This window comes from Haliaeetus albicilla, chromosome 13, assembly GCF_947461875.1.
Source record: "Haliaeetus albicilla chromosome 13, bHalAlb1.1, whole genome shotgun sequence".
NCBI classification, from domain to species: domain Eukaryota; kingdom Metazoa; phylum Chordata; class Aves; order Accipitriformes; family Accipitridae; genus Haliaeetus; species Haliaeetus albicilla.
Window position 1 is genome coordinate 23,586,257 of NC_091495.1, and position 16,299 is coordinate 23,602,555.

Sequence of the window (16,299 nt, forward strand, 5' to 3'; positions counted from 1 at the left end):
CCACCAAAGCTGCTCTATCACTGCCCCCCCTCAGCTACACAGGGGAGAGAAAATATAATGAAAGGCTTGTGGGTCGAGATAAGGGCAGGGAGAGATCACTCACCAATTACCGTCACAGGCAAAACAGACTCGACTTGGGGAAAATTAATTTAATTTATTACCAATCCAATCAGAGTAGGGTAATGAGAAATAAACCCAAATCTTAAAACACCTTCCCCCCACCCCTCATTCTTCCTGGGCACTGCTTCACTCCCAGATTCTCTACCTACCCCCCCGCCAGCAGCACAGGGGGATGGGGAATGGGGGTTGCGGTCAGTTCATCACACATCGTTTCTGCTGCTCCTTCCTCCTCAGAGGCAGGACTCCTCACATTCTTCCCCTGCTCCAGCGTGGGGTCCCTCCCACAGGAGGCAGTCCTCCACAGACTTCTCCAACATGAGTCCTTCCCACAGGCTGCAGTTCTTCACAGGCTGCTCCAACATGGGTCCCTTCCACAGGGTGCAGTCCTTCAGGCACAGGCTGCTCCAGCGTGGGTCCCCCGTGGGTTCACAAGTCCTGCCAGAAAACCTGCTCCAGCATGGGCTGCTCTCTCCGCGGGTCCGCAGGTCCTGCCAGGACCCTGCTCCAGCACGGGCTTCCCACGGGGTCACAGCCTCCTTCGGGCACTCACCTGCTCTGGCGTGGGGACTTCCGCGGGCTGCAGGTGGATATCTGCTCCACTGTGGACCTCCCTGGGCTGGGGGACAGCCTGCCTCACCATGGTCTTCCCCACGGGCTGCAGGGGAATCTCTGCTTCAGCGCCTGGAGCACCTCCTCCCCCTCCTTCTTCACTGACCTGGAGGTCTGCAGGGTTGTTTCTCTCACGTGTTCTCCCTCCTCTCTCTGGCTGCAGTTTCTGTGTCGCAGCAACTTTTTTTCCCTTCTTAAATATGTCATCCCAGAGGCGCTACCACTGTCACTTATTGGCTCGGCCTTTGCCAGCGGCGGGTCCCTCTTGGAGCCGGCTGGCATTGGCTCTGTCGGACACAGGGGAAGCTTCTAGCAGCTTCTCACAGAAGCCACCCATGTAGCACCCCCTGCCACCAAAACCTTGCCACATGGACCCATACATTCCACCCCTTGCCTCTGTCCATCAAAGAAGAGCACTTTCAACACTAGTGCCATAGGAAGAGTTTGCTGTAAAATGCATGGTTTAATATTACATTATAATTCATGTAGTTAATAAAAACTAAAACAAACACGTAAAAAAAAGTTTTGTGCATGCTTTCGGGCAAAATTAAATTTTAAACTTAATTTAAATTAAATGTCAAGCTTATCCTACATGATAATGGCTGAAAACTGGGTTGAACTTCAGCAGCACTTTAATTTCTTGAAATAAGAAAAAGTTAATGAAAGGACTGAGTACTAATACAAATTTGGTGTACAGTTTCATGATTAATGTGATTGACAGGTTACTGCTTAGTATTTAACTTAAATATTAAGTGAAAACATGTTTACTGAGAATTCCAGATAAGTTACTTACTGAAGTAAAAGCCAGAAGTTCCTCTTCAGTTAATTTGTGCATTGGATTGTTCTTTTGGAAGTCTATACTGTAAATAAAATTAAAATAAAATAAAACAATACTGATTTAATCTTTAGAACACTACTATGCAAAACACATTTTTCAAACTTGCAGAAATCTAAAGGACATTCTGGAAAACTGTTACAATAACAAATGGGACTATGGTATGTGCAGAAGAAGGCCTAGACCTAGGAGCAGTCACAGAAAAAAGAACCATCTAGGGGACCAAGATATTTCAGTAGTATCTTTCCAATACCATTCTAAATTGAAACATCTTACTCAGTTTAAGCTTATGGGAATAAGAATTTTACAAATCCTAAACACTTTTAAATCCTTTCTCTGTTTTTTCAGAGGTCTGTTTTCAGTTAAAATTCTATGACTAATTGAACACAGATTCTGCAAAGCAAAAAACCACTAGCGCTCAAAAAGTGCTGAAGGGTAGTCTCAAACAAACACCCTCTTTCTAGTCACTCAAGGAACATGACCACAGGGGTCCATCTCTCACTAACCAGCATTACCACTAGCTTGTGGTACACAAAGGGGGAAAACCAGAAGAATACACAGATATGAGAATTAAAATTATTTTATTCACAGTTAGACATGTTACAGAGATGATAAAGAAATTGGGCTTACAACTCTACATGGGCAGATGTTCTCCTTAGACAACAGCCCATCAACGTTTACAAATATATTACAAGAGAGAACTCCAAAGAGCAACAAGGCTACAATTCAAGCTCCCTGTGAAAACAAAAGATATGAAGTGAAAATATATCCTAAATCATACCACGGAGTATGGATAATCACCAAACCTATGTAATGGCTATATACATAAGCTTAAATTTATCACACTGTTCCTTAAACTTTGCAGCAGGCTTCATATTATAGGTTAAAATTGCAAAGATAGTATATTAATTGTAATGATAGGTCACAGATTGGAATTATTCTTCATACATTACATACCTTACTTTGGAGACAAGACTTTACCCCAGTCTAACTTTTTTCTTGCTATTTTGTTAATTCTTCTTTGTACATATGATACAATCACCATTGCAGAAATAAGTCAATACTTGGATAAAACCTTCTTACTAGCCACAAGAACAAGGTACAGGATAGAGGCTGCCTGTTGAAAACTCAGTTATCTTTGAAAGGTCATAATGATCAAGAGAGATTCCTGAGGACTGACAGAAAGTAAATGTCACTCCTATCTTCAGCAAGAGCAAGAAGGAGGATCCAGGTAAACCTCACCCTATTCCTTGGAAACGATATGAAGCAAATCCTCCTTGAAGCCATTTCCTAACACACAGAGAGAGCAGTCAGTACAGATTCACCAAGGGGAAGTCATGCTTGACCAACCTGATAACCTCTATGATGAAATGACTGGCTTGGTAGATTTGGGGAGAGCAGTGGATGTTGTCTACCTGCACTTCGGTAAAGTTTCAGCACAGCCTCCCATAAGATCCTCATAAAGAAGCTGATGAGTAGACAGTGAGGTGCACTGAAAACTGGCTGAAAAGGTAGGCCCAGAGGGTTGTGATCAGCAGTAGAAAGTCTAGTTGGAAGCCAATAACTAGTGTTGTACCCCAGGGGTCAATACAGAGTGCAATGCTGTTCAACACCTTTATTAAGAATCTAGGTGACAGGACAGAGTGTACCCTCAGTAAGTTCACTGATGGCACAAAATTGGAAGGAGCAGCTGATAGACCAGCAGGTTGTGTTACCATTCAAAGACATCTTGATAAGCTGGAGAAACAGGATGACAGGAACCTCATGCAGTTCTGCAAAGGGAAATACCAAGTCCTGACCTTGCTTGAGCAGAGGGTTGGACAAGATGAACTCCAGCATTCCCTTCCAACCGCAACCACTCCGATATGAAGAAGGTGGCGGCAACAGAGTAGACTGTATGCATTTAGGTAGAAGAAATCATGCTTGATTAACCAGATAGCCTTCCATGATGAGATGACTAGATTAGTGGACTTTATCTTGACTTCAGAAAGGCACTTGACACTGTCTTCCGTAACATCCTCACAGACAAATTGATGAAATATGGACTAGGTAAATGCACAGCACAGTGGATTGAAAACTACATGAACTGCCTGTCTCAAAGGGTTATGACAAGCAGCATGAAGTCCAGCTGGAGGCCAGTGACTAGTGGTGTATCCTAGGGATCAAATAATGTTTAACATCTTCATTAATAACCTTGATGATGGGACATGATGCAAAGTCCTGCACTTGGGGAGGAACAGCCCCATGAACCAGTACAGGCTGGGGGCAGACCATCTGGTAATGATCTTGGCAGAAAAAGACCTGGGGTCCTGGTGAAAACCAAGTTGAACATGAGCCAGCAATGTGCCCTTGCGGCAAAGTCATCCAAAGCCTCCTGGCCAGTGTTAGAAAGAACACTGCTAGCAGGTGAAGGGAGGCGATCCTTTCCCTCTACTCAGCACTGGTGAAACAATACCTGGAGTGCTGTCACCAGCTCTGGGCTCCTCAGTTCAAGAGAGATGTGGACAGACTGGAGCAAGCCCAGCAAAGGGCCACAATGATGGTTAAGATAGTGGAGCGTCTGACATACAAAGAGCGGGTGAGAAAGCTGGGGTGGTTTAACCTGGAGAAGAGAAGGCTCGTGGGGATCTTATCAATGTGTATAAATACCTGATGGCAGGCAGTAAACAAGACAGAACCAGACTCTTCTCAGTGGTGCCCAATTAAAGGACAAGAAACAATGGACACAAACTAAAATCCAGAAAACTCCATTAAAAAAAAAAAGGAAAACCTTCATTAACGTGAGGGTAGTAAAGCACAGGAAGGGGTTACCCAGAGAGGCTGTGGTGTCTCCATCCTTGGAGATATTCAAGGCCCAATTGGACGTGGCTGTAAACAACCTGCTCTAGTTGACTGTTTCAAGCAGGGAAGTTGGACTAGATGATATCTAGAGGTCCCCTTCCAACCTCAACAATTTCATTAAGTTTTAATTTAATGATACTTACAGTTTACATTTTTCATGAAGAACAGAGTCTATTTCTTACTGAAAGTGAGAAATAAGCTGACTTTTTTCACATTGCACTTCAAAATTTCTCTCTACATTGTACACATTACTGGGTATCATGTCACTGATCTCTCTTGCCATCCTATTCTGACTATCTCATGTAGAATACAGAAGGATTTGTTGTTTTTCTTTTCTGTAAGTTTTTTTTTCCTCCCCTCAATCTTAGTAAAAAAATTTAATTTAGTTTCATTTTTCTTCCTGGAGAATACCAAAAGTAACATTTATGCTGTGTCCAGGACATACTGTAGGCTCTGAGGAACAACTAAAAGGTGTGACTGTCTACTGACTGTTTTCATACCTGAGTATACTTAATGATACTATACATAAGCTGTGAGAGTTGAAAGGAGACAGCACAGTGAAAAGTTTGAGAAATGCAGTAATTTGCAGTTTATTTTCAGAGTGACTGAATATCCCAAATGAAGTAAGAATCTGCTTTTCAGAAAAGAACCTTCCTCTGCCTTCGAGTGCTTACAGTCTAAAATGGCTAAGATAGAAAAGATAAAACACATTGATTTTCTTTTGGTAAATTCTACCAAGGTGTAGCCAGAATACATTTTGAAACTTTTTTATACTATGTTACTTTTTACTTTGAATTTATCTCCCCCACCACTTGCTTACCTGCCAGCTGTGAAAAAAGGCCAGAGTGCCTGATGTGTTTTGTTTTTTCCTCTAAAGAAAAGACACGATATAATATTAAGACATAAAATAATTCTAAGAGTAAGCAAAGCACTCAAGATAGGAAAAAGAAAAATCTATGCTATTCAAGCACTCATATCTCTTTATCTTTGCATGCCCACAAAAAGAAATAGAATTATTATCTGTGTAGCAGAGCGCCAAGCTTCCTTCCTGATGGCATGGGCCTCTTCCAAATTCCACGCCCATTATATGGGGGAACAGAGGGGAAAAAAAAACCAACACAAAACCCACAGGAAGATAAAGTTCTCTCTGGAGAGCACTTCAGCATTTCTAAGATGGCCATTCTTTAGGAACCACCAATATTCATCAAACTAGAGCAGCCGAGGAATGAATACAGATGAAACATTCAGGAAATTAAGGGATGATTTGAAACAAATTCTACTCTGTCAATGCAAATGGCATTTGTTCAAAGGACTGCATCCAAATACAGGTAGGCTAAGAAACAGAGCAAAAGCATAATTACACCCCCTCCTGAGATTCAACTTCCTACTTCTATTAGGAGATAAGATCCCTTTCCCCTCTCTTTGTAACTTAGGAGATCTACTCTTTAATAGTGCTTTTTGATAAGAAAGTATCACGAACTTTCCCCAAAATTTTGGAGGGGTGGGTGCATCAATGATGACAATACACAACTGCAAAATCCCACCAAAGTAAACAAAATTGTAAGTGTGTACAGTGAATTTTCTAAATGTGTGTGTATATATATATATATATATATATATAAAGCTACCACAGCAAGTAAGTGGCATATGGGAGCTACTCTCTCACTTTATTAAATTGGTAACATCTAAAATTGTTATATAAGTTATATAATAAAGAATCAAAAAGCATACCAGATTTAGAGCTGATGATTATTCACAGCAACATAAGCCAAAAGAATAAAATGTACCTATTTTTTTTAAACTATTGATACCTTTATGTGCAAATGCAAACACGTGTGTGAACTGACATAAACATAAGTAGGTTCCTTAAACCTGAACTGAAATTATATAACTGCAGTTCTTTAAGGTTCAAGGTTTCATGAAAAGGGTTTTTTCACCTCTTTGATTAATCAACCAACTAGTTTTATCCTGTAACAATACAGGTACCTCATAAAGCAAATTGGGTGAGTGGGTGGGCGAGAGGGGAAGGGCATTACCGACCAGAATTTTTTTTAAAAAGATTTGTGTATTATTGTAGGGAAGAACATGACAAGAGCAGCTGAAAGACGATTTCTACAGTGTAATAAAGCTTGAGAGATCTTCCAACTCTTCTTCCAGCTTATACAAACTGTAACTGTAACTTCCGACAAATGTTTATCCAGTCTATTCCTAAAGACCTCCCATGATGGAGGTTCCACACATGCTTCATACCATTTATGCTGGTATTTCATAACACCTGGCAGCTTGAGCAAGCTGTTTGAGTGTGGCCACAAGGAAATACCAACTATGGTTTTGGTTGAGTACTGATAAGAAAGGGCCTCAAAAAGCAAGTGAAGACCTTGACAACACCTTTTATTCTTGTTATGTTCAAAAAAGTTGGACTCTGTCAATAAGGAAAGCTAACTATTATTATTCCTTCTGATTTAACTTGTGTGGTTCTGAATTTTGGTGAAGAGACCAGCTGAAAAAAAGAAAAGTATATTAACTATTCAGTAACGCATTTTCCCCCATCTTTCCACAGGAAAAAAACAATGTTATTGATGGGCTTTTTTGAAAGTTTTCGACAACACTGCTAGGAAACAATTCTGTCATATTTCACTGCTTTTTTCCTTCCTTGAGAAAATTCTACATGAAAACAGGAAAGTAATAAGGAATTTCTCTGCTTCAGTTACTTTTTTCCTTGCCCAATGTCAGCTGCTAGCAGAAATACTTATAGTCAGCTTGAGATAGTCAACTGAAGTCACTAACACAAATGTGACTTCAGGTGAAAAATAACAAGTTTCCCTATCTATAGGAAAAAAAAAAAAAGAGTAAAGAAGGCAGCAAAAAACCTTCAAATATTATAACAAGAACACCACAGCAGGTGGGCAACCGGAATGTTAAGTGACGTGACCACAGCTTTTGAAAAGCATGGGTAAACCAAGGGACAGTTAAATTTTGACAAAATTTGAACTTATTTTTCAGCATCCTAAAGATATACTGAGTCAAGCAGAAAGGATTAATCCTCTCCTTATTTGAGATACATTGGTCACAGCTTTTTGAAACATATAGATGTACTTCTTCCAGATCAAAGCAGTGAGAAAATAGGTCTCTAATTTCCTTTCCTGCCACATCCATGTACAATGCTTTAAGACACGTAAGTATAGTAATGCAAACCTTGAAAGATAAGAGAAAAAGGAAATTGTTTTAATGACTTTTCTATACTGAATCAAATAAAATTTAAAGCTATATTTTAAATCTGAATCCGAATCCAGAGTAGAATTGTAGCTTGGTTTTAAGCATTTTTAATGACTGTGTCAGCTCTTGTCAGAGTATTTTATGAACATTTCACTTCCATGCCTGCATTTGTTCTGATTTCAAGGACAGGTTAAGCAGTTCACCCCAGAGAATTTCAGGAGCTGAAATCAGAGTGGAATTTAGGATCTATTGCTATAGGATCTACAATCAGTCATCTTTTCATAACAATATGAAGAGGAGTCACTAATCACCGCACCATTCAGCTTTGCAAGGTATTTTCTGTCCATTCTTGAATCCTATCTTAGGGAGTTGAATGAAATGAAGAGGGAAGAGAACAAAGAGAAATAGACATTCATTCTTCTTAAAACAGATACAAGAGCAGCTTAGAGTAAGATTACTCTGCAGCAGAAAAAAAAAAGTATTTTCTAGCAAATCAGCTAAAGCTAATTGCCAATAGTTTACAACTTACAATCAATTATTTAATCTGATTAATCAGATCTACATTGGCAGCCTATTGTATAAGGAATCTAGTTTAACTAACTAGTTATATAGTTTGGGACTCAAAAAACTATAATCTTTGTAACAGTGGAATTAATAGCAATCATTCCAAAGCATCCCTTTTTGGATTATGACTAAACATTTGTTTCAAGAACTGATTTTAAAAGTTGACATATGTTAAAGAACATTATTAAAAGCTAAGTGTTCTTCAAATAGCTGAAGTTGTATTAAAACACAGGACACAGAAAGGATAAAAAACTCTGGAATATTAAATAATAATAATGAAATTTCTCTAAAAATATAATTAAGAAGTAAAAACAAACAAACAAAAAGTTTAAGGAGCAACTAACCAAAAGAGTCAAAGCCAGTACTAAACCCTTCTTCCAATACAGCAGGAACAAAAAATTGTGAGAGTCCATAGGATCAAATGACAGTCCTGGTACAAAAGCCATTGCAGAGAAGCTATATGAATTCATTGCATTAGCATTTATTGTAGAAGAACACAATAAAATTCCCACAAGAGAGCCTTTTTGGGTAAGGGAGAGAATTACAGGAGAGAAGAATCTTTCTGAAATTAAAAAGCTGCACAAGGAGGTTACGTGCTAAGATGTCGGATGCTAAGAAGTTAACAGGACCAAACAGTATTCAGAAAAAAAGAGTTTAAAGTGAGTTTTGGGATGACATAGCTGAGACACTAAAAGCAGCGTGTTCCTCATTTAAAACTTCCTCAGTGCCTGAAGACAAGAGAGCAGCAAAAACAATGCCAGCCTTTAGAACTGGTGTCAGGGGATCAGTGTAACTACTGGCTTGAAAGCATATTATCTCTTGCAGGTAAGGAGAGACTATATAATGAACAGAAGGACTAAAGATATCTGGACAAATACAATGTGTATGGGGAGAGTCAGCCAGGCTAACAGAAAAAAAAATTCCTGCATTACAAACCTGTTGGGGGCTTTTGGAAAGTTTAACCAGTGTGAGGATATACATAAGCCAGTTGATGAAATCAACTTGGATCTCTGTAAGTTATTTTGAAGTCCCTCACCAAGAAGAACTTTCAAAGAAACTGCACATTCATGAGGTAAGAGGGAATGTCTTGGCAAAGGTCAACGACTGATTAAAAGATAGAAAATGGTATGAGACAAACCATCAGCCATCCCAATGGAGAAGGTCACCATAGTAATCCTGCATAGGTTTTGTGCTGTGATCCGTGTGCTGTAATATTAATAAACAAACTGGAACAGGAGAATGCACAGTAAGGTGAGAAAACTTGCAAATGATATGACATTCTTTGAAGTAAGGATGTGAATAGACAATAAGGAGCTATAGAAAGACCTTACAGGATAGAGCAAAAGGGTAATAAAATAAAAATGCCAAGCAATGCACAATAGGAAACACAGTCCTAGCTTCACAAAAAATGATAGGCTCCAATCTGATCATTTCTATTCAAGAGCAACTCTTTAGCACTGCAGCTGCATGAAAATATTAGCTCAGTACTAGGCAGCTGTTAAAAGGCAAATCAAACTGTAATTAATTAGGAAAGTAATAGAGAATAACATACTAGGGCATACTACATAAAGTATACAAATCAATAACATAAAGCCTACATAAAATATGACATAAAGCCTTTGTTCGCCCACCCATGTATAGTATGTTCTGTTTTGGATGTTTTTTTTTAAAAGCAGTAATTCAGTACTGGAAAAATTTCAGAAACAGCTAGAACAATCGTCGTTTTATGATGATGAATAATGATGTTTTATGCTTTATAAACATGTAACAACTTCTGTGAAAAGGAATGTCTGATTAGGCTAGGACTAACCAAAGCAGGACATTGCAGAGGTTTTCAGAATGGTTAGCAAAAAGAGAGTTAAGTCACTAAATAACGCTACTGGCAACCAAAACTACATGGAGGAGGTTTTTTTTAACAGCAGACACAAAATATGTAGACAGACACCTTTGCCAAAGGATGCTACCATAGCAAGAAATTTATACAGGCTCAATGGAAGATGACAAATATTTGAGAGATTCATTGAAGGCTGCCGTGCAAACAAGCCAGATTAGGCTCAGAAAATCACGGTTTAGAGGCTAGGAAAGTATTAGGGAGAAGGTATTAGGGAGAAGGGAGCAACAACACGCTTGCCCTGTTATTCACCTTTACGTATCTTCTCACAGCCACTCTTGAAGACAGAGTATAAAGTTAGATGGATAAAGACAACTACTGAGTTTTTGTTTGCTTATGTTTCCTAGCACATTACCTCTCTGCAAGTGCAGACAATGCAAATTCAAGTTTCTCAGGTAACTACTTAAACTACAGTTAACTAGCATGAGATAAACGATGAAGAATAGATAGGTCAGACTTAACACATGCATTTTTATGAGTATTTGCTGTATTTCTATGTGGTTTTACCAGCTGTGTTAATTCTGTGAATGAAAAAGAGCTAAACCCAACAAACTGATCATTTTACAAGCGTTTTCAAGATTTCACAAAGGTATTTCAAGTGACTAATGTTTATGTGAGCATTCCGAATAGCAAGACAGGAAGTTCATTTCCCCAGATGGAATCTCTTCACACAACTATATGTAGTGGTGCACAGCAATATATTTTGTAGCAGTGATTTTAAAGAGCCATAAGCTAACCATCATGAGATCACTACGCTGCCTGGCACCAGTAATTGGTTTGTTTAAAAAAAAAAACCAAACAACCAAAAACCACTTATAGGGCATGTTTATAGAGATGGGCCAGAGTGCCAAAAAGTATTTAACAGAAAAACCTTCATCACCTTTAATACTGTCCAAGATTTTATTTCGTAGCTTTTACTTTCATAGGACAACATGTGTAAACTCTGGCCTTCCACAGTCAATTTAACATAACCTTTTCCATCTCAATGGCTCAAAAGAGAGAATGCTCTCTTATAACAGCAGATGAAAACAGCCGTTTACCTGCCATTGCCTTGTACTTCTGATACAAGCTATACAGCATGACCTTGCTATAAAGCACAAAGAAGGTTGCAATCATATATATATATGTAAATATATATATATAAAAAAATCTTAATAAGCACATGATCCATCTTATGTAACTTTAACAATGTAAAATTTAGGCCTTTAATCTAGCTAACTATGTGTGCTTCCTTCAGAGTCAATGCAAAAGTACAGATAAATGTAGGGAGTGATTCAATCCATTGTAAAGTTAAGTGTCTGAAGTGAAATGAATCACACTCTGTAGGTGCTGATTTCTCCACTGACTGGAACATGGACAGCCAGCTAATAAGAGATTCTCAAATTTCAAGTAGCTAAGTGTTTTCCTTTCTCACCTACCCAAATTTCCCATGATGTTTCCATTGCCAGCATGTATATTGGGATTTTTTTTCTAATTACTCAATTGATTCAAAAGCTCATATTTGGTAATTCTGTTAAAAATCCTTTAGTCCTAATGCTATTTAGTGCTTATGCAGGTTTCAAGTACACTTCTACAGCTCACTGCGTAAACTGTATAATATAGTATTATCCAATTTATTACTGTATAATAAAAGCTAGGCTTCCTGATGGTTTCCTTACCAGCTGAAGACTGGTGCATAGTCTTTGGCTGAGCTGAGGTAACTCCGTATAACACATTATTTTGACCTGATTTGATCCTTAAGAGACAACAAAAGATTAAGAAATAACCAGCCATTGGATATTTTTCTTTGCTTTCTTAGAAATTTCTATAGCTGTATTAAATTTCTAAAAGCTTTGCCCTGTTAAAAAAAACAGTGAATCAAGTGATGAGAAGGGATTTTCTTCCCAAGCTGCTGACACACAGCTACTATTGTCTATTGTAACAGCTATCTAATTTGGGCTATTTCCAAGCGACAAGGGAAACATACTCCCCTCTCAGTTTCCCAGTATTTAGGCATTTACACTGTATTATTTAAATTGTACATTGGCCCATTCTTGGTTTTTTAAAATATTTTTATTTTATTTTTAAATTGGAACATTAGTATCATTTTCTATCAGCCTCTGAAAGTTTGGTTCGAGGCTCTATACCAAATTTTGACCACAGTCTTAAGGCCTTACTATAAAACAAATTTTATACCACCATGACTAGTTACTTTGATACAAAATATCAAAAAAGCCCTAGCCAAGTGATGCTTCTGCACTCCTAGGAGTTTCTTTTAACGCTTCCTTCACATTGCATTACTCCTGCAGTGAGATGATCTGAAGACACCTCTAGACACTTTCATCCTATACAGATACTACAGAATCTGGATACGATAGAATAGGAAACCCTTGTGTAAGCGAGGCAGACTGGGGTGGGTTTTCCTCCCCCTCTACATTTTGTTTTAGCTACAGTTTCATTATCATAAGAGGCAAATGCTTCCTGTTAGATTTAGTTCTGCAGACTGTTCAGTATTTGGAAGAAAAGGAATTTGCAGAGAAGAAACAGAATAGCCAAACACTTTAAAGGAAACTGCCTCAAATTACAGATGCCACAGAGAAATGGCTGGGTACAGTTTACATTGCTACTTTTTTATACAAATGGATTACTGATAAATAAGCTGTTCTTTCCTTAAATCAGTGTAAGAGAGAGAGGTTTAAAAAAAAAAATCTAATTGATTCAGGCTCATGCATGTTATTTACAAGCTGGATTAAGTATACTGCATAAGATGTTGCTTGGATTTTTGTAAAGACAGCTGGCATGAGATACTTCAACACTTCAAAAAATATTTTATATCCTCTTAAAATGTTATTGGGGAGGAAGAGATGAAAATGTTTGTACTGATACTGTAACAGTATTTTGTTTAGCCATTTGATCATTGTAACCTACTTGAAATGAAACTTACTTCACAGCAAGAAACATTATGTGTATTCAGGTAATGCCATAGGATCCTATGCAATTGTAATTAAGTGTTTTCTGAAAGTTGTAGCAATTTTCAGTTTGTTCTGCTATCCACAAACATTTCTGCATGCTGCTGATTTCAAGTTAACATTATTTAGCTACAAAAATCTCCATTGAATTAAGGCAAATTTCTCTCACATTTACTGTAACACAAATACTAGCAAGCACAGTGAAATGTATAGCAAAAAGTTTGCTCAATTTACAACTTTTCCTTTACCTGCAGGCTGCCTTTCTTCAACATACCAGGTCAGCATCTGAAAGTTTATCTGCATTAGAAAAAACATCCACCGCTGACAATGGCAGTCAAAAACTGATACCATTAAGGTGACACTAGATCTAAACCAAAGTCTAGTTATAACCATTTTTGAAACTTAAAGGAATTCTAAAGCCAACTTATTGGTTATGAAATGAGGTATTTACTGAACTGAAGTCCTCAAGCATGAACAAAAAGCAAGAAATCTCCTATACCTAAGGTTTGAGAAGTATGTTTTACTTAAAAGCCAATGCTAAAAGCTTTAACATGCATATGCTTCCTTGCAAATTGATATGCCAATAGCTGGTATAGACATCAAGGTTACAGTCAGCAATCCAAGCCTAAACTCCACTCAGTCACAAGGGTTGTCTTGTAAATCCCCTCAGAAGAACAGCTCTCAAAGCTGGCATTCTACTAACATTTCTGCAACATGGCTAGATATCAAATCTTGTCTCCATCTATGACTGAAATAGTTTCAGTTGCTTAACATTATCTCACCCGCTGCATGGCATTTACCATTCCTATGGGGAAGTAACACCATAATTTTTTTTTTTTTTTGGTGGTTGATTTTAGTTTCTTAAATGAGCTTCTTGCCTTGAGTCCTGCCAAACTCATATACCACTTGCATTATAATGCACACACAGATAGCAGTCAAGATGGTTTCCAGCCACTATTCAGAGCACAACAGTAGCTGTTTCAAAGTGACATACTGTGGTCAAGAAACCGACTGTGCAGCCAGCCAATGTAAAATTCAAATTCTACCCTGTCATTAAGAAAGAGAGGAAAGAGAAAGACCAACAGGCAAATTAAAATTTCCCTCAGAAGGGTGGAAGCAGGAGGGATGATACAATCTGAATAATGTGCAAGCTCAAACACAAAAAAGAAACCTGTAGAGGGTGGAAGCAAGGACAGGTAGCCTGGGAAGAATACAGAGAAATTATCCAAGCAGTCACAGATCAGGTTCAGAAAGCTAAAGCCCTGATAGAATTAAATCTGGCCAGGGACATCAAGGGCAACAAGAAAAGCTTCAATAGTGTCGTGGTTTAACCCCAGCCAGCAACTAAGCACCACGCAGCTGCTCGCTCACTTCCCCCCCCACCCAGTGGGATGGGGGAGAAAATCAGGAAAAGAAGTTAAACTCATGGGTTGAGATAAGAATGGTTTAATAGAACAGAAAAAAAGAAAATGACAACAGTAGTAATAAAAGGATTGGAATATACAAATTATTCACAGTGCAATTGCTCACCACCTGCCAATTGATGCCCAGTTAATCCCTGAGTGGCGATTCCCCCCACACCTACTCCCCCCAGTTTATATACTAGATGTGGCGTCACATGGTATGGAATACCCCGTTGGCGAGTTTGGGTCAGCTGCCCTGGCTGTGTCCTCTGCCAACTTCTTGTGCCCCTGAAGCTTTCTCACTGGCTGGGCTTGAGAAGCTGAAAAATCCTTGACTATAGTCTAAACACTACTTAGCAACAACTGAAAACATCAGTGTTATCAACATTCTTTGCATACCTAACTCAAAACATAGCACTATACCAGCTACTAGGAAGACAATTAACTCTATCCCAGCTGAAACCAGGACATATAGGTACATCAATGATAAAAGGAAGACTAGGGAAAATGAGGGCCCTTCTCCCGAAGGAAATGGGAGACCTAGTTACCTGGAACATGGAGAAGGCTGAGGTATTCAACAACTTTTTTGCCTCAGTCTTCACCAGCAAGCGCTCCAGCCACATTGCCCAAGTCGCAGAAGGCAAAGGCAGGGACTGGGAGAATGAGTAACCGCCCACTGTAGCAGGAGATCAGGTTTGAGACCATCTAAGGAACCTGAACGTCCACAACTCCATGGGACCTGACAAGATGCATCTGCAGGTCCAGAAGGAACTGGCAGATGGAAGTGGCTAAGCCACTATCCATCATATTTGAGAAGTCATGGCAGTCTGGGGAAGTTCCCTCTGACTGGAAAAGGGGAAACATAACCCCCATTTTTAAAAAGGGAAAGAAGGAAGACCTGGGGAACTACAGGCCAGTCAGTCTCACCTCTGTGGCCAGCAAGTTCATGGAGCAGATCCTCCTGGAAACTATGCTAGGGCACATGGAAAATAAGGAGGTGATTGGTGACAGCCACCATGGTTTCACTAATGGCAAATCATGCCTGACAGATTTGGTCAGGGCAACCCCAAGCACAAATACAGGCTGGGCAGAGAATGGACTGAGAGCAGTCCTACAGAGAAGGACTTGGGGCTGTTGGTTGACGAGAAGCTCAACATGACCTGGTGATGTGCACTTGCAGCCCAGAAAGCCAGCCATATTCTGGGCTGCATCAAAAGAATAATGACCAGCAGGTTAAGGGAGGTGATTCTGCCCCTCTACTCTGCTCTTGTGAGACCCCATGTGGAGTACTGCAGCTCTGGGGCCCCCAATATAAGAAGGACATGGACCTGTTAGAGTGAGTCCAGAGGCAGGCCACAAGATTGCCAGAGGGCTGGAACACCTCTCCTGTGAGAGAGCTGAGAGATTTGGGGTTATTCAGCCTGGAGAAGAAAAGGATCTGGGGACACCTTATGGAAGCCTTACAGTACTTAAAGGGGGCCTACAAGAAAGATGGGGAGGGACTTTTTACAAGGGTATGTAGTGATAGGACAAGGGGTAATGGCTTTAAACAGAAAGAGGGTGGATTCAGATTAGATATTAGGAAGAGATTCTTCACTGTGAGAGTGGTGAAGACACTGGAACGGGTTACCCAGAGAAGTTGTGGATGCCTCATCCCTGGAAGTGTTCAAGGCCAGGCTGGATGGGGCTTTGAGCAACCTGGTCTAGTGGAAGGTGTCCCTGCCCATGGCAGGAGGGTTTGAACTAGGTGATCTTTAAGGTCCCTTCCAACCCAAACCATTCTATGATTCTATGAATATAAGACAATACTGTGTTAAAAAACAAAGTGTGCATGAAAATGCTTCTCAGGAAGGGGAAGGCTTTGCCTTGACT

General features: G+C 39.5%; 1 protein-coding gene across 2 annotated transcripts in view; it reads right to left on the reverse strand.

The window, feature by feature from the left end:
- Positions 1–16,299, reverse strand: part of TTC27 (tetratricopeptide repeat domain 27) — a 142,282-nt gene that overhangs the window by 88,547 nt on the left and 37,436 nt on the right. For both annotated transcript variants that reach the window (XM_069800479.1, XM_069800480.1), the window contains one exon: positions 1,523–1,589. In XM_069800479.1, the coding sequence (XP_069656580.1) occupies positions 1,523–1,589 (67 nt within the window). The remainder of the gene's footprint in view (positions 1–1,522; positions 1,590–16,299) is intronic.